Raw genomic sequence first — 19,606 nt, forward strand, 5'->3', positions numbered from 1 at the left:
TAGTATGGTATGGTATGGTCTAGTATAGTATTGTATGGTCTAGTATGGTATGGTCTAGTATAGTATAGTATGGTCTAGTATGGTATGGTCTAGTATAGTATAGTATGGTCTAGTATGGTATGGTATGGTCTAGTATAGTATAGTATGGTCTAGTATGGTATGGTATGGTCTAGTATAGTATAGTATGGTCTAGTATAGTATAGTATGGTCTAGTATGGTATGGTATGGTCTAGTATAGTATAGTATGGTCTAGTATGGTATGGTATGGTCTAGTATAGTATAGTATGGTCTAGTATGGTATGGTATAGTCTAGTATAGTATAGTATGGTCTAGTATGGTATGGTATGGTATGGTCTAGTATAGTATAGTATGGTCTAGTATGGTATGGTATGGTCTAGTATAGTATAGTATGGTCTAGTATGGTATGGTATGGTCTAGTATAGTATAGTATGGTCTAGTATGGTATGGTATGGTCTAGTATAGTATAGTATGGTCTAGTATGGCATGGTATGGTATACAGATGTGATGTTGTGGCCTGTTCTTTCAAACTTGTGCACCACCTTAAGTGCAAAGTGACTTCTTAAATGAGGTCAAAGACTATCAATGCTCCATTCTACACACATTTCCTATATGTTTGCTAAAAAAAAACACTCAGTCCTAAACCTTCCTTCTATCACAGCTGATAATGTTGTTTGGCAACTGACATCAATTCATAAGGCAAAAGAAAAAAATATTATTTCAATATACCGGCAAATTGTGAAAATGTAATCTGCTGCTAACAATAATAAATAACTCTAACAACACAGATATAGCTAGCTTGATAACACGTTTGTGTTTTTGAGGGTTGTGAAATAATTCTTTGTTAAATAAGATAGTGGATTTTGTCAGCTGTTGCAGCCTCTCCGATTAATAAGTGTGCACTGTGTATACACATGAGCACATCTTTTATCTCAATGTCTCCGTGTGTCTACGCACACACAAACAGACATAAATATATCAAAACAGTGGCAGGTTGAGTACTGTCTTGCTGCCAGGGCGCATGATGCCTGCTGTGTCTCAGCAGCATATAATTACTCACTCAAGTGGTTTATACACACATCACGAGATCTCCTGAGATGGAGCACACACACGCACACACACACACACAAACATCCAAAGTAAAGGAGGTATCGTGATATGAAAACGCCTCAGGTTCATATAGCAGAGTGACATCTCATTTGCATTTATTTAGGTGTGTTTGTGTGCTTGGACTCCATTCAGTGACTCAGTTGAGCAGCTTTTTTTTTTCTCTCTCCACACAGGCTGGAGCTGTGTTTGTCTCACAATGAGGAAGAAAAATCTTAGCAAAGGCCGGCAAAACACAGTGTTAGCACTTATGTCAGAGAACAAAAGGATACATCACGCTCACACACAAAAAAAAATACAGTGAAATGCTTTTTTTAATGATCGTCAGCATTCTGGCAGAGAGACATTGTTCCAGCGCCTGCCTTCCATCAGCATTTACACTACTTTTTTTCAGGCCAAGAATGCTTCTTTTGTTCTTGCTGTCTACCTGTCTAACCTCCTTTATGAAGTTCTAAGACTTAGGAAAAGATGTTTCTTTATTCGGCATTTATGCTGTCACATCTTTTTTGAAGAAGAAGAAGAGACAAACTTCCCAAATGTCTTTGAGTTTATGCATTCATATTCTATGACACTTTAACAGTGTCAAGATGCCAGGTCTATCAGTGACTCACATCTTATCTGTGCACATTAATAGGGTTCTTGATCAGTAGCAGTAGATGAACTCAATATTTATCTACTGACTCAGACTTTCATGCTAATTTACATTTATTTGTGCAGGTCTTGATCTCAGTAAATGTCTCAAAGGGCCTAACAAGGCCACAGTAGACACCACAGACAACCTGCCTGAAGTGAACAATGGAAAATATTGCTCAGTGGGGAAAGAGAAAGTAACCTTTAGAGGGATTGCATAAGACAAAACCCTCCTTCCAGTGTAAAGAGAAGGCAGTGATCAAATGACAAGGTAGTGGATCACTGGCACAATTAGACATTGTTTTATAGCACTAATATAAAATCAACAAAAGAAAGAACATACTGCAAGTCTCAAAGATGGGAGAGTGTGTCTTATGAAGCTAAAGCACAGCAGCCTTCAGGGCACCAACACCAGCAAAATATAGAGTTTAATGGAAGATGGAGCTGTTGTCAGAGCAGTGCAGGTCTCATTAAAGACAGATTTGTATGTTCTGTAATGCTCGTCTAACGGTGGCTCAGATAGATTATAATCCAATACATCAGCGGATATAGAAAGTAGGAATATAGCAACATCTATAATGTACACTTGCTATCAGACAGTTGGTTTGTAAGTTTCTTGGGGGATTGTTTCTGTTTAGTTTTTTAGGGGGTTTTTTTTACAAACAAAAACTTATGACATAAAAAACTTATTTCACTTACCATAACGTTTAAAGGTGCAGTGTGTGGGGATTTAGAAGCATCTAGTGGTGAGGGGAACCAGCTGAATACCACCTCCCCTTCCAAGTGTGTAGGAGAAACTGCGATGACCACGAAACTTGGGAGAAACCCAAAAGTCCCTCTCTAGAGCCAGTGTTTGGTTTGTCTGTTGTGGGCTACTGTAGAAACATGTTGCACTAGGCGGTACAACATGGCAGGCCTCCGTGGAAGACGACCCTCTCCTCTGCACCCATTGTAGACTTAAAAACACAATGAAGCCTGTCACCTGTTACGTCATCAACTTATCGTACAATAACGTAATTATCAACATCATCATGCGCCGCTTATATGGAATTAAAGGTAAATAACTGGCTCATAATGACAGTCTGTGTTTTTACAGAAGCCTAGCGCCCACTGTCCAATCCCACCCCCCGCCCCTCTTGCATTATTATGCTATTATATTGTCATTATATCTATGGTATAAAATGATATTCAAATGACAATAATATTATTTATGACGATAATTTACGTAATAACTGATATAGTTGTCAAGACAGGCCTAAAACCAATGATTTTTTCTTTAAAAGATTTATTTAAAGGCTTTTTGCCTTTATTTGTAAGTACAGTAGCTGGCAGAGAGGCCGACAGGAAACAGGGGGAGAGAGAGGGGGATGACCTACGGCATAGGTCCGTAGCCAGATTCGACCCAGGGACGCTGCCTTTATGTGGCATGCGCTTTAACCACTCGACTACCCAAGCGCTCCAAACAACACAATGATTATATATTATATTATATTCCATTGCTGCCAAGTCCATTTTGCTAGATGTTACTAAATTCTACACACTGCACACAGGTTTATATTACAAATGATCTGATCTGCCTACATTAATCATGTTGCTTGGACACCGTCTCTGTTAATTACCTCTGATAGTGACAGCGCTGCTTTCTGCATCATCAGGTATATACCAGTTCAGAGTTCCTGAGTCATCCAAGTCCGGCACTCCAGTCGGGAGGATTAAAGCCACAGACAGAGACATCGGGAGGAATGCTGAGATGTACTTCACCATTGTGAGCGGAGACGGCATGGACATGTTTGACATCTCCACTGACAAAGATACCCAGGAGGGAGTCATCACCGTCAGCAAGGTGAGAGGAAACAGGACTCAACTGCAGGCTCAGAGTACTAATTAGATTTATAAAACTGATGCGTGGCACTAACATGAAAGCCAGATTACCAAAGTGCTTTTAGTGGAAGGAGGAAAGATAGACAGGAAAAGTTAAAATAAGCAAGTAAAATACATAGTAAGTAGTGTATTCTTGTCCTGTACATTGGATAACATAGAATAAAAAAAATACATCAAACTGCATGTATTGTAAATCATTTAAAATGCGATGCCTACGTTCAAAATGAGGCCGACTTTTAATTATCTTGATTTTTTTTTTTTCTCGTGGCAGCTGTAAAAATCAAATAAATTCTAAAGCAGTGATTCAGCAGATCCCACACTTTTCCACTCATAAGGATCCTGCCCACGTAGTCTGTTTTACACGTACTGTTAAATATGCAAAGCCTGGGCATGCTTGACAGATGAAAGAAACCAAATTAAACTTATTCATCTTTACCTTTCACAGCCCCCCCCCCAAGTCCTAGCCTCCTGCAGCTGAGCACAAACACAGGGAACAGAGCTGCTTTTTTAGATATTCACAGTGTCCTCACAGAGTGTGTTTACTGATGTACAATCAAAATTGATATTTAGAAATTCTTTTGTTCCTCTTGCTGACACCACCTAAGAAAGAAAGTCTGTGAGCGCCAACAAAGAAATAATGATATTCTGTCAGCTGGAAACTAGATGAGGACAATATGTAGAGACTTCCTTCAACAAAAAAAAGCAAAAGCTGTTGAAGTAAATCTGAAGCTTTGTTCTTATGTGAAAAAGTAACTATAATGCATTGTCATCATCAGTATTATTTACATTTATAGTTATCTGTCAGCCGCTTTATATCACATTTTTATTCATGTTCGACCTCAGTAAGCTTCTCATTCTTGTATCGTTCAGACAGTCAGTGAATCTGGAGATGTGTTCTTATATACCATGACTTCTGCCTTTGATGCTCCATTTCTCAACTATCAAATTTAATAAGATATGAAATCAAATCCTTCTCTTGCTGGATTACATGTAATGCACAGCGGGGTATCTGCCTGCTATCACTATGACGATGAGGGAAATCCTGTGTGGAGCATTTAACAGCTAGATTTTTTTTTTTGAAAAAGTAAAACAGATCTACATGGAGAGAGAATATTATAATATCATTACTTAATATTTTGTTCTACAGCCGTTGGATTACGAGAGGAAGCAGTCCTACACCATAGAGATCCAGGTCCAGAACACCCAGGTGGACACTCGCTTCATGTCGGCGGGCTACAAAGACATGGCCACGGTTCGGATCGGCGTGGAGGACGTGGACGAGCCGCCGCTGTTTGACAAAGCCAGTTATCTGATGGAAGTGAAGGAAGATGCTGCGGTGGGCGTGGCCGTGGGCTCGGTCAGCGCCATGGACCCCGATGGAGCTCGCAGTCCAGTCAAGTAAGGAGAAACCTCAGTCTGTTTTATTGATTTTTTTTAGATTTACAGTGTTTTTATCCAATTATGAGATATTGGTTGATTTGTGTGATTTTGATGTTTTGGGTGTTTTTTTACAAACTGTGTACAAGTTTTAAAGGAGCAGTGTGTAGAATTTAGTGGCTTCCAGCAGAACGGTCTTGGTCTTATTACTATGTTTTAATTAGTATATAATCAGCTGAAAATAAGAATTGTTGTGTTTTTTAGCTTAGTATTAGCTCTTTCTATATCCAGAGGGAGGGGGTCCTCTTCCATGCAGCCCGCCATGTTGCACTGCCATGTTCCTACAGAGGGCCTTTCATGTTTTTGGCGAGTTTCATGTCAACCATAGGTTCTCCTACACACCACACCTTAGAAGGGGGAGTTGCAGTTTGCACCCCCACCACTAGATGTCACTAAATCCTACACACTGCACCTTTAATTTCTATTTACAGACTACAGCTTCTGTTTGTATATTACCTCGTAAACACAGTCAGTTTCAATTACAGATAAGTAAGGTTATCAGTGTCATAACTGTTGCATGGTTACATTTATTTAACAATTCAGGGGGAAAAATCTAATCAGAAAGTGTAGCCTCATATCAGCGAGGAAGGAGTGTGCAAATGTCCTTCCTACATCAAGATTTAAATAAATCTGGACAATAATGGTCAGTTCATGCATGGAATAGGACAGTCAAAAACAACTCTGGCTTGTATCAGACTGAAAATAGGAAGCTTGTGTCCCTGCAGCAGAATATCTACATTTCTTTCTCTGCTATTTTAGAAATTGAAGTCGGATGAATTTTGACTTCAGATGGACCTCAGTGCTCTGTAGACTTGTGAGGATCTCTGATAAAAATGTGAAAAGAGAAAGCAGAAGCGAAATATGAAGCGTGGTAAAAAAAAAATGTAAGTGATAACAGAATAGTGATTAGTGTTCAGATTATGAATCAAACAGTCTGTATGTGAAAACTGCTGAGCACATTGACAACAGAAACCTGCACCTACATGCTATATTTAAACCTCACTGCAGCACTGTTCATTATTGATGCTCGGCATTAGGATAGCTTGAGTTCTGTTGCTCGGCTGTTAGGAACTGTCCATTACTCAAACGGCACATCGATACATCCTGGGAAATTTCTGTTTACAAAATAAAAAAACGCCCAAAGCCTGAAGTAATTTGCTGTGCTGCAGCGAGTATTGATCAGGTACTGTAAGACTGTTAAGATAAGTTGAAACTTTCCTGATCTCTGTGGGCAATTTGAGTTACTGCCAAAAAAAAGTAATAGGACACAGCGAGTTAATATCAATCTAGAAAATGGTGCAGTGTAAACAGAGAGAAGTGCAGGATGAGCTGAATGGAATTAAATGATGATGTATGTATGCAGCAAGAAGAGGAGTGTGTTGAACTGACAGGAGATGAACTGTGGCAGGCAGGACAGCACAGTTAGAGACTGCAACTGAGCCCTTATTTCTCTACATTTTAAGCAGTGATGAGGAACATATTCCAATTAAAACAAGCATGGAACCATGGAGTGCTCTTAAAATGATGTGTCACAAGGGGGCACACACACACACACACACACACACGCACACACTATTCCAATTATTCCTGTGTTTGTGCATTTGGGTATGTGACTATATCATCTATTCACATTGTGTCAGTGAACTATTATTTTACTGTTGAGTGCTTTCTAATTATGATCAAGCCTTGATGCACCGAAGCACTGTTTTCTTTTCAAAGAGATTCATATATCTCTTTATGGAAAACAATAATTAAGATTGAATGGTACATAATTAACGTCTGAAAAGCAGAATGATGTTATATATATTGAGCGGACAGTGAAACCATCCTGAATCCAGAGGCATGGAAAATGTTCACATACACACTACAATATGCAGTTTCTGTTCACAGAGCAGTTTGTCTCCACTTTGACTGGCAGGCAGAAGCAAAGGCATCTCAGTTCTATTATCTATGGAGTGCTGTGAAGCTGTGAATAGCTGCATTCAGCAACTAGTTCAAAAATAGAGAGACGCTCTGTGAGCAGTCTACAGTGGGAAGATATTTTCAAGTATCTATGATGTTTTGAACAGACTACAGTAGGATTGAATAGGAGGAGAGGACAGAATGCAGGAGGCTTCCAGCGCAGTACAATTATGTGATTCCGGTAGTTAGAAGAGCGAGGTTAGCTGTTGTTCAAAAGTCTCTTCTTCTCGTCCAAACTTACAGATCAAAGATTGTGCGTCATTTTTTTTGGTTTGGAATCCACATGACAGTTAAAAATGATCTTTGGTTGAAGGTGTGTTCAGATTCAATATAAAGAGATTTTCACATCGCGTTATTTAAAGCTGAAGTGTTTGCAGTCTGTGTTCATTCACCCCAAAGAGCAAATATACTGACTGTACACATTAGCTGACGTTAGCTTACATTAGCTGTAGCTTGCTAACAATACACACACTGACTGTTTTTATGTAGTAGCTCTGACTTGTTGTCTTTCAAAGCAATTGTGCCACCTCTAAAAGACGTTTTGTTCAGTCTGGGTTCAGTTAGCATATATTTTAATATATTGTGTTTATTATTTTCTTAAAATTCATTTGAGAAAAAAATCTATATGGTTTGTATTTTGGTTAATATTTGAGTTCAGAAGTTTTCCTTTTAGCGTGTGAGAGCTAACGGAAATTCATCAGAATATGCTCATACTCAGTTGGGGAAAAAAGACTTATAAAACTAATAATAACAAATATTATCTATGTTTCAATAAGACTATAAGACTAAACATGTAATTGGCAGTTTATCCACACTAGGGATATCAAATGTTCAGGCTACAATTGCCCTGTGTAATATATCTTGCTAGATTCAAGGCAAGAAGAAACAAGCAGAGGCTTACAGATTAAGACGTTCAAATCACAAATAGTCTTACATTGTATGCGTATGTGTGAGGGTTCAACAAACAGAACACAACATGTTAATTATTAAGCTTTGGAGATGTTGGTAGGTGTATTTTTGAACTGGTAGTAGATCTCCATCTTCACCTCCATACTAAACTAACAGACATGTTTGCTGCAGCGTTCTTATCTGTAAAGGGAGTTCATAAGTGTATTGTCCATAAGTTCAGTGTTTCCTCTGTATGCTTTCAACAGCGGAGCAGAGCTGCTGCTGAAATGTCACATTGTGCATAATAATCAAGACAAACCGTACACACTATATCTCCGTTTTGAGCAACTGATAGGAGCGAGAGGGTCAAGAATGGCAATTGGTATCATGTATGGCTTTTCCTCTCTGTCCTTCACACACACACACACAGAGCAGAGAGGCCGCAATGGTTCCAGGTGAACCAGGTAAAGTGGAAGAATTGCTGTTTACCGAAAGTGCAATAAAACCCTTGTTAGCAAAAAAAGCCGGCAAATACTTTATCAAACCATCCATCCAAGAAGCGTAAACATGTAGAAAAGCAATATTTTCAACTGCTTTGCCCACAGTGATCCATCTACCGCTGGTTTTTACACAACCACTGTTATGGTTAGGCTTATAGGGATTTGTTACAAACAAGCTCAAATGAAAGCTGTGTGTGTAGCTAAGTGTGTAGTAAGTCAGATTCTTGTCGACTTGGCTACAGGCCCCTCCAAACCAGAGCCTCCTGTCTCTACCAGTGAAACCTGCAGGCAGTGAATCCTCATCAGCAAAGGGAGGACTGATTTCTATGTTCTCAACTCTTTCTAAACTTCACTCAGTACTTTGATGACAGATATATTCTATATTTTACTGACACTTTAGATTTCTTTCCATAACGTTGAGTTTATATAGTGACATTGCTGTTATAAACTGCTCTGCTTGGTTATATTTAAAATTTAAATACATTCTAATCCTGCTCTCAGTGAGGATTACTTCAGGACATAGCACTTACTTCATTCTTGCTAATGTGTGACTGTACTGTGAAAAATTACAATCTGTGTTGTCTTTTGATAAATATTGTAATGATTATGGTCCAAAATGATGGGAAAATGCAGTTTTTTGCAAAATTTTTATTCATCACATTTTCTTGGGAGAGAACCCCCAAACCCTCCCATATTTTTTTTATAGTACCACTTATTTGGACCTTCTGAGCCCTTCTGGTGTCCTGTAAATGATCCCACATCAATCTGTGGACATGGATGAACCTCGCTGGAGCAAATCTAAGCTAGTTTTAAGATATTCCACTTGATGCTCAAACACGTGTCCTGGTGTCGAGGGCTGTGTGGGGTGTTCAGAATTTTGTGCTCCTCTGTTTCTTCTGACCACAGGGTTAATGGGAAACTTTACACTATAAAATACTGTTAGAAGCAATAAAAACACCTTCACACAGAGGTTAAGGCTTGAAGTAATATAACACTTATGGAATCACGTTGTTCTTCCAACAGATTTAAAGACTTAAACATGTCTACAGTGACTCCACAGTCCACCAGGTCACTTTAGACTCGACTCTATCATCATGTGCTCTCTTCCATCATAGATCCAGAGAAATCAATTATTCTGCCTGCTGCTGTGAATCCCTGGTGGGGCTGCAGACACACACAAGGGGCCACGAAGTTCATCCCACCCACTGACTTAGCTTAGCACTTTCTCACCTCCTGGCTGTTTGGCTTATTACAGGTACTCTATCGACCGGCGCACCGACATGGACCGCCTGTTCAATGTCCATCCAGGGAATGGATCTGTCTTCCTCCTCAAAAGCCTGGACAGAGAGGAGACCGCCTGGCATAATATTTCAATCATCGCCACAGAGTTCAGTAAGTCTAGCGGGGGGGGGGGCCGGACTGTTTGAAGAGATGATGGGATTTATCGACGTAAACCACAGATGTATAGAGGTAGAGAGAGTGTCTGCTTACCACGACATATCAGTCAATGACAAGACGTTAGAGCACTAAATGTAATATCCAAGACTGGCTGAGTGGAGAGCAGTAAAAGGTCAGTTCACACAAATGACAAAAATTCATATTTACAGTAGTTTGCAGATAGTTGCAGTCCAGTTTTTGGTTGTCAGACTCAAAGATTTTTGATTCCACTCTTTTAAAATAGGGGCGAGTGGAATTTAATTTGTGCTTCTTAGTGTCTTATCTTTCCTGAAACAATGTCCTGATCCATGGACCTCAACACGAACTGTTTTCACTAAAATGACCTTCTCCAGAATACGTAGTGTCAATGAAATCTGTTCATAGTGACATCTGTTGATTACCAAAGTAACAGGGAAAAGAAGGAAGGAAAGAAACATACTTCGTGTATCGGGAAATAGCACAGTGCATTTTTAGAGGGAGTATTTTCAGCAGTGGATTCATCCATATTAGTTTTGCTCTGGTGAGTATTTCTGGTAGCAGGACAGTGTGTGTAGGATTGAGTCAAAATAAGCTACAGTATGTGTGTTCATAGTTAGTCATTTGTTAGTAGATCAATTCATTGTTGGTTTACGTCTTTATATTTTGACAAATAGACAAAGAAAAATACAGAATACCCCCCAATTTAGTATGTATGTAATGTAGAACGCCAAAATGAGATGTAACCTACAAGTCTATGAAATATTTGGTCGTTTCATTTGTGAAAATGTACAAATTAATATCTACAGTATAACTAATCAGATCATTATATTGAGATCTTACTAGGATTCTAATGTCTGTTCATAAAGGTACATGTCTATAATAGAGCCAAAGCAATATTCCACTTCCACACTGTAAAGAAAAGAAAGTAGTTATAATATAAAACTAATAAACTACAAGCATGAAGCAGAGTGACCCATCTGTGCCATTTTATATCTATAAATCTGTTTTTGTAAGTAACTAAACTGTTGCTGGATAATGAGAAACAGAAAGCAGCCATGCATACTCCCACAATCTCTTTCATGCCAAAAATAGAACAAAGGTAAATAACTCCCACCCCCACCCAACTCAATAAATATATAGTTTTGGGGTTTATTTTAATTATTGAATTTATTTATTTATTTTTTTTAGTTTTAGTTTTCATTTATATCAAATAACCTCGGCTTCCACAAACAATTTGACTCAGACACTAGTGTGAAATGGAAACATGATTGGTTTCCCTGGTTTTCGACTGAGACATGCTGTGAAAATTACAGAACTCTATAAAGCAAGTACTCATACTCAGGCTCACAAAAATATGGCCAATGTGTATGAATTCTCTCATGAAAGGCTAATTTGTTTTCTTTCATGTTTTGCTATTTTTATATTTAATTGTGAAGAGAGGGAGAAAAAGAGGGAGAGACAGCTTTGTGACCAGAAGGGAAACAATGGAAAATAAATGTTGTTAATGGAAATTGCATGGAAACACTCTACGCTAACCTTCTCCTTCATCAGGGACTGGCAGTGGGGGCGTCACAGTGAAAGTCTGAGCTTATACTGGTCAGCTCATAGTGTGAATGTGTACAATAGAAGTGAAGCAGGGTGTTAAATATTACCCAGCATGAAACCTTTCCTGTGTTTGCCTTCTAGATAATCCTCGTCAGAGCAGCCATGTTTCAGTCTACATCCGCCTGCTGGACATTAACGACAACGCTCCCACCTTTGCCACTGTGTATGAGACCTTCGTCTGTGAGAGGACCAAAGCTGGTCAGGTACAAGCTCTTTAACACTTCCTGATATATTGTTTCAGTTGAAAAGGCAGTAGCAGTGACTCTTATTTAAGGATGCCACTATTTCTGGCTGTCAAGGAACCAAACTTGATTAGTAAAGGCTGCCTTTTGATCAATGGAAGCCTACATATGGAGTCTAATAGTATTATATCTAATTAAAGCTAATATTAAATTTATTGAATCCATGTATTAAATGTAGATCCATTCCAATCTCTTATGGGTCCATGTACAAATCTTTAAAAAAAAAAATGATTAGAGTTCCAAAAGATTCAACTGACTTATGTGAAAATGGTAACCTAACTCATGTTAAGGTAAGGTAAGGTATCTTTATTGATCCCCCTAGGGAGAAATTCAAAAATTGGCATAACAGTAGCCTGGTAATGGTGAAAATGATAAAATGAAATAATATATACAATAAACAATCTCTGTGTAAAATAATCTGCGAATATATAAACTACAACCTGTAAAGCTACGGTGGCCCTGGGGGTCAAAACACAACATGACATCTCACAAAACAACAACATTAGGGTATAGGGACAACCATTCTTGTTTGTGATTAGACAGAACATACACAGATCAATTTTTAATTTGTGCTTCTGAGCAGTTGCAGATCACTGATTGGCTCTTTGAATGATATTCATGAAGCTTGTATGTGCTGAAGCATAATTAAAAAGAACCCCAGTCAATCAAGATCAGTCAATCAATAAAAGCCTAGAATAAGAAATAAACTACCACAGGTTCATTGAATGTATAGTTAGGTGCTGCTGGCTCTTTGTCTTTATTGAAAATGCTGTTAAGAGAACCAGGCTGCAGACAGGTTGATGTAAACCAGGGGTTCCCTCACCTCCGCCTGCAGACCTGAACATTTAGTACCGGACCAAACCATGTGATTCAGTAATAAAAGCTTGATAATAATTAATGTCTCTCTCTCTCTCTCTGGTGTGTCTTGTCTCGCTTCATCAAAGTGCATTAGCCTGGGCCGACATGATTCTGCCAATATGCCTTGATGCAGGGAGATAGCAAGATAACACACACACACACACACACACACATAGGGAGAGAGAGAGAGAGAGAGAGAGAGAGAGAGAGAGATGTTGGCAATGGTATAACAACGAGTGATGAGGAATTTGCAACACACCCTCCAAAATAGCCTATAATAGTCAGCAAACTTATATAATTGTTATCCAGCTTTTTACCCAATCACTTGGTTCCCTCCCAGCTCAGTACTAAATGTTCTATATCACCTCATTGTCCTCAATAGTTGCTACTGCTCTGCCAAGTTCTTATAAACAGAGATAGACAGGCTTCTTCAGAAATGCAGAAACATACACATATATATAGAAATACATTAAACAGACATGCACACTGTGGTAAATGACCGTTCACTGTTGATTCATAATGGGAGCGGACTGTGTGCAGCATTGAACCTGAAACAACCTCCAATAGTAGAACGCGTACAGACTCTCCAGCCCGCCTGGAGCGGGTGTTAGTGTAGTTATTGTGCGGGCGATGTGCTTTTATGAATCACTTACGGGGACACGCCATGTTCAAGGGGCTAAACCGAGCTGCTAATCCCCTTTTATGAATAGAAAAACACAGCATTTGCATGGAATCAGCCCTCGCCACCACGCTGACCCTTGTTCTGGGTTTGATAATATAGGCCAACATGTCTGCTGCTTTTATTACAATATTTTTAGCACATCGCTGCAAAGTTACTACACTTTTCCCCCCTCTTATATTTCTACATGAATCAGGAATATTTGGTTTTTCATTGCTTTCATGACCCTTTTATATCCAAGCATTGACATTGATTGACATTTTTAATTGCCAATCTCCCCCAGCAGCCTAATATCCTGACTTCACTGTGCAATAAAAATGACTTTGACCTTTTAATATTGAATATTTTACGAAACAAAAGTCTGAATTTAAATGCTACAAACAGTACTTAATGTAATTGTAGTCTGCTGTAAAACCTCTTGATATGATTCATCACGTACTGTATGAGATTCAACTAATGTGATTAAAGCACACAAGCTTATACATGCACACATACTGTATACATACTCCTCCAGCTATAAAGCTTATTGGCTGTGAGCTGCGTTTCTTCTTTTGTGGTGGCTGATGAGCTAATCTGTCATGGACGCTGACGGGAGCTTTCACATATCCAGTGTTGTAAATAGGGTTTTACACACACGCACACACACACACACACACACACACACACACACACACACACACACACACACACACAAAAATACTTGTATATCATGCATCTAATATCATGCAACAATTAATAGGATAAAAACACAAATCTGTATCTCTGCACACACACACACATACACACACACACACACACACACACACAATAACACATACATATACACACAACAGGTTAAATATAACACAAAAGACAATTAGGTGCAACTACAATAATCTGACGCCACACGCGCACACATTCCCAGCATCATCTTGACATTCTTCAGTACGGTGGCTTGCCGCCATCGGTCCCCTCACATCCCTGTCATCCTGCCACCCTTTCATCCTTTAATTCCTCTGCCCTTTCATCTGTCCATCAGTGTTAATCATCTGTATTTGTTCACTGGATATCCTCTGCAGCTTTCCTCAGGCTCTGGATTTGTTCAGTGTATGCGTGCATGTGCACGTGTGTGTATCTTTTTCTTCTTCTTTTTTTTTTTCAAAGCCTTTAATCCCTCAGCTAGTGTCTCCCATTCAATTAAATAAGACTGTAGTTAAAAAAGTATGAGAAAATGTGTAGTCACCAGCTGAGAAATGACAGGAGTACACACGTCAACAGGGTTCAACAATACCCAGTCATCTAGTGCTCCTGCTGTGTATATGAAATGATGTTTGATTCTATATTAAAGCTGCATACATTTCTACGGAGCAGTGGAACAAGCCAAAACACAACAGTGACATATTGTCCCCTTATCATCTGTTATGAAAAGAACTCAGAACATTCTGTTGATATTGAAACTTTTCGAGTAGCAAAAAGTATTAAAAGTTGATAACGGTTCATTTAGAACATATTTAGATAGTATTTGATGAGATATCACTTGACTTTGGACTATATTCTATACTATACCAGTGGTCAGCAACTGGTAAACAATTCAGAAATAGCCCAACATGTGGTGTGTGGTGAAGAATTAAAAAAAAACAACACAGCAGTAAATCATTGACTGTTGGCTACAGAGTCACACATATGAATAGTAACAGTAGCCCATTTTACACAGCCTGTTCATGGCAGGAATGCTGCACTTTTATTCCGCAGAGAACTCACGCTGTTGTTAACAGCTGTTGTCAAGTGAGCGAGAGAGTGAATGAAGAGAGGGAGCGCTGACAGTGAGATTAATAACATGTTATTTTCTGATTGTTTCACAGCAGTTAAGCTCAACAGCTAACATATAAAACATGCCCACGCACTTCCACTCAACCCCTTAATGAAAAACATTAACATCGGCACAAAAAAAACGAAATCCACTCGATCGTGACATACGACTTGAGGTTACTAATGTTAAGGATTCATTTTGAGAGTAAAAGTGACTATTATTGTTAGGCTCCACTACAGGTGGCGATGTGTTGTGTAACAAAGCAAAATCAAAATGATACACATTTATTATTTAGTTATTTTAATTGAATCCATTCTCTGCAACTATCTTGTCTTATAAAGGTGTTTGTCCCAAAATCCAGTTGCTTTTTTATATAAATCAAATCCTTAAATGACATTTAAGTGTATTATACTTTGTTCATTTAACACTAAAAAAAAAGGGTTAAAACCTGTTTTGCTTTTCCGTCAGTATTGACACCCAGCCCTAAAAACTACTCTTTTTTTAATCTCAGAAAAGACATCATCCATTTTTATATTTGTATCAATGTCATGTATGTTTAATCATATTCCACATGATGTTCATGTTTCCTGAATTTGAATCATCCACTGACATTCCAGCCAGATCTGATTTTCAGCACTTGTTGGCTTAAAGTGATTCCCCACCCAAAAATCTATCTTTAGAGTGTGATGCTTTTCCCCACTCCTGTAGTTTTGAAAGGTAACTATAAAAAGTTTGTAGCATGCTTCTTCACAGAGTACAGCAGCGGTGCTCAGCTTGAAGTCAGTCAGCTACAATGCTTCCCCATGGATTACACAGTGAGAAAAACACCCACAGAAACTTCCTCCAACCACTGCCGCAGCATAATCCACTTCTCTGCTGTCAATCCATACACTCAATGTGATCCATAAACTCATTGTGTGGTTCAAATCAAACTAACCGCGCTGCTTTTATATCACATTTAACCAAAAAAATAGAAATACAAAAAAAAAATTGTTGTGATTGTTTAGAAAGCACTGACATCCAGTAGCATTGACTCAAGTCATCACAGCTGGAACCTCACAAACACACAAATCTCCAGGTGGAAACACTAAGATTCAAAATTGTTCATGCACCAATCAGAGCCTCAGGATGGAGAAATAACAGAGCTGTGTGTCTGTCAAAAAGTCCCATAGGATTCCAAAAAGTTTTTTTATATGGGGAAATTTATAGAAATCCTGAGGGATTTTATTGGAACCAATAGAGAAAAAAACTGATTTCCAAAAGGACTGTGCAAATCCCAAGAAATCAGATGATACACTTATGTCAAAGAATGTAGTAGCTGACACAGAATCAAGAAATCTAAAACAAATAATCACATTCAAGCTACTTGTGACTCATATAGAGCTGAGTTATATATTTTTTTAAAAGGTTATACATCAATATATAGTATAATGCAACCTAAATCAAGTCAATATTTCTTTTGCTTTAAGATTCCCATAAGTCTAAAACTCTCCAGTAGTAGATTCAGAACGTGAAACATGACTAAGAAATTTCAGAGTTGCAAATAAATCAATGAATCATTCAGAACATCAAGATAAAAGAAACAACACTTTTACCTACAAACAACAATAAATACGTATCAGAAACCTGTCATTCATAGAGTATGTATCTATGCATTGAATTGGTTGTTGATGTGCAAGCTTGAGTAAACCCTTTTTTTTTTACAGGGTAATATATTATTGTAGTAATTGTGTGCCGAAATATTGGTGTATTATTTAGCATAGAAACCAGTGATCCTGATAATATCCAATCTGCTCTGTTAGCACCTTTACAATCCAGAATGTGTAACGTGTAGTCGTGTATTCACTGTGAAAGAAACCTCTAACCCTGCCAGTCTTTTTTCCACTTACTGACTGCTGTTAATTGACTTCACTCCTTTGGGATGTTCATGTTAATGGATGTCGGTGTCTCTCACAGCGGATCCAGACAGTGAGCGCTGTCGATGCCGATGAGCCGTCGATGGGACACAAGTTTTTCTTCAGCCTGGCTCCTGAGGGGACCCACCGCAGCAACTTCACCGTGAGAGACAATGGAGGTAAGCAACACCGATAGTTGTAATGTTGGCTCAGTTGACTGTAATTTGATTGAAGTGTGTATTTAATTTGTTCTGTAAGTGATAGGGAACGTAAAACAAGCATTTACGGATTGTGGACCGATTCAAGTCCAGTTAATGTTATTTATATGTTGCCAAATCACAACAGAAGTTATCTCAGGGCGTTTTCCACATAGAGCAGGTCTAGACCGAACCGGACTATAGATGGGCTGTGGACAGTCAGATATAAACTAAGAGTACAGGGCTGGAGGACGGTACACTGTAACAAATAAAACTAAAAACTAAGAACAAGGCTTCAAATGAGTCATAATTAATCATAGATCTAGGTTTGGTTATTAGGCTGCAATGTGAGTATTAATATGACTGGGGAGGGTGGATACATGAAGCTGACATATTCTTTATGACACAAGCAGGTTGCCGTTTAATCAAATAAATCAATATGATAATCTGAGATTAGATTGTTTATTAATACAGCTTTAGACAGATCTGAGGTTTAAGAGTCCACATATATTGACGCAACTTACATGGAAATAAATGAATTACTACAAATCAAACATGGTGTACCTTGTAAACCCATGAAACATTAGCTAAATAACAACAAATCTAAATAGTGGTACGTCCATTACCCAGACTGATAACCTGTGAGACTGAGAGGGGAGAGATGTCCGTTCACCACTACGCCAACTGTGTCGAGAGCTTTCAAGCATGAAACCGACACATTGATGTAGTGACCCTTCCTTCTTCTGTAGTACACCTTGAATTGAGAGCAGTCAAAATGCTATCAGCAACAACATGCTTACTGTAGTACATCAGCAACATGTCAGCACCAAGTATGGGAGAAAGAATGGAGTAGCCGACACAGAAACAAGACATTTAAAACAAATAATCATGTTCATGCTACTTGTGATTCATATGGGGGTGAAGTAATATGACAAAAAACATCAAACTTGTATTATACATTGATGTGCAGCATAATGTTTCTAATATTTCTAATGAGCTTTAAGATTCACATAAGCTTAAAACTCTCCAGTAGTAGATTCAGAGGGTTAGGGGTAGGGTTAAACATGATTAAGAAAAGTATGAGTTGCAAAGAGTACATTTAAATAAATCAATAGAAGATGAACTGAAATCTTTAATCTTATCAATTATCAATACTGATAAATATCACAGGTGGTGTGGATTAGGCAGGTAAGCAGGTGTAGAAATGGCACAGGTCCAGGTAACTGAAAGGAAACAAAGGCTGTGGGCTTGGTATGTCGCTGATGAAGGAATGAGTTGCAGGTGAGGAATGGGTGGAGTAGGCCAGGTAACTGCAGGACTGATGAGAAGTGGGAACAGATGTGTAGAGTAACATCTGGTATCTGGCTAACAGCATGGAAGAAGTGAGCAGGGGGCCTGGAGACAGAGAGCAATGCAGAGGACTGGGGATGAAAGAGTGTCTGCAAAGGAGCAGGAATGAAATGAGTGTGAGCAGTAACACTTGATTTTATAGCTCTATTATTTACGTTTCCTGGGAAAAAACTGGTAGGAGAAAAAAAAGAGACAATACCGACAAAGTTTTGAGACACTTACTTTAATTAGTCGGTTCAGTCAGAGACACTTACTTCAATGAATTAACCAATTACAGCAAATGGTTATAGCGCTGGATTTATTGGAAAAAGCTGCGCTCGTTGAGGGAAGCTCTCAAAGGACGCTGGCAGCGACGAGTATTCTGCTCAGAGAGTTAATCCCTCTAATAAACATACAGTACATGAACATTAATCCCAGTTAAATCAACAATGCGAAATAGCACACGAGGAGCTGCGGCAGCGAGAGCGTAATCAGCCGAGGGAACTGTGATAGTGTCAGATTACGCCTGCGTTTGAGCGTGACTGGATGTTACCAGCCGCACAGCTGTGGATGAGTCAGTGATTGTGAAGCATATAGAAAACAGCAACTTCACTGCTCTGCCTCAACTAACACTACGCTCCATTTGTGTTGGGTTTAAAAAAGCAGGAGTAGATCTCCAGCAGTGTCCAGATGAACACTGACTCTATTTTATCTATAGTCAGTAACAAATGTCATGGTTCATCTATTTTATCATCTACTATGTAGCTAAAGTTCTCTTGTTGTTTCCAACTATTCTTTACACTTATTGTTGCTTTCAATGCTGAGCTATGGCTTTATTTTTTCTTTTGTCTCTCTATTCAACTTTTAAACTGAACTAACAGCATGTGGAGGGGGGTTAAGATAAGTACTGCATATTGGTTTCAGGAAGTGGGCTATCCATTTTTAAAGTGCTGCCATATGGAGCCAGATGTATGAAACAGAAGCTGTTTGTGCTTTTTCAAGAAATGTGTCAACAGTTTTTTCTCATCATTAGGCCTGTCAAGATAACTTTTTTTTTTTTTTTTTTTTTTTGTGCTTTTTGCCTTTATTTTGATAGTATGTGGCAGAGAGGCCAACAGGAAACAGGGAGAGAAAGAGGCGGGGTGACCAGCAGTATAGGCCCCCTTACCGAAA

The 19,606-nt window shown here is 38.7% G+C and overlaps 2 protein-coding genes across 2 annotated transcripts in view; both read left to right on the forward strand.

The window, feature by feature from the left end:
* LOC133991251 (uncharacterized) overlaps positions 1 to 19,606 on the forward strand; it is a 267,931-nt gene that overhangs the window by 131,854 nt on the left and 116,471 nt on the right. The window lies entirely within an intron of this gene.
* LOC133991248 (cadherin-6-like) overlaps positions 1 to 19,606 on the forward strand; it is an 88,069-nt gene that overhangs the window by 59,939 nt on the left and 8,524 nt on the right. The window contains exons 6-10 of the mRNA XM_062429749.1: positions 3,411 to 3,598; positions 4,784 to 5,034; positions 9,679 to 9,815; positions 11,526 to 11,647; positions 16,969 to 17,086. Coding sequence (XP_062285733.1) covers positions 3,411 to 3,598; positions 4,784 to 5,034; positions 9,679 to 9,815; positions 11,526 to 11,647; positions 16,969 to 17,086 — 816 coding nt within the window. The remainder of the gene's footprint in view (positions 1 to 3,410; positions 3,599 to 4,783; positions 5,035 to 9,678; positions 9,816 to 11,525; positions 11,648 to 16,968; positions 17,087 to 19,606) is intronic.

Source organism: Scomber scombrus, chromosome 11 (assembly GCF_963691925.1).
Source record: "Scomber scombrus chromosome 11, fScoSco1.1, whole genome shotgun sequence".
NCBI lineage: Eukaryota > Metazoa > Chordata > Actinopteri > Scombriformes > Scombridae > Scomber > Scomber scombrus.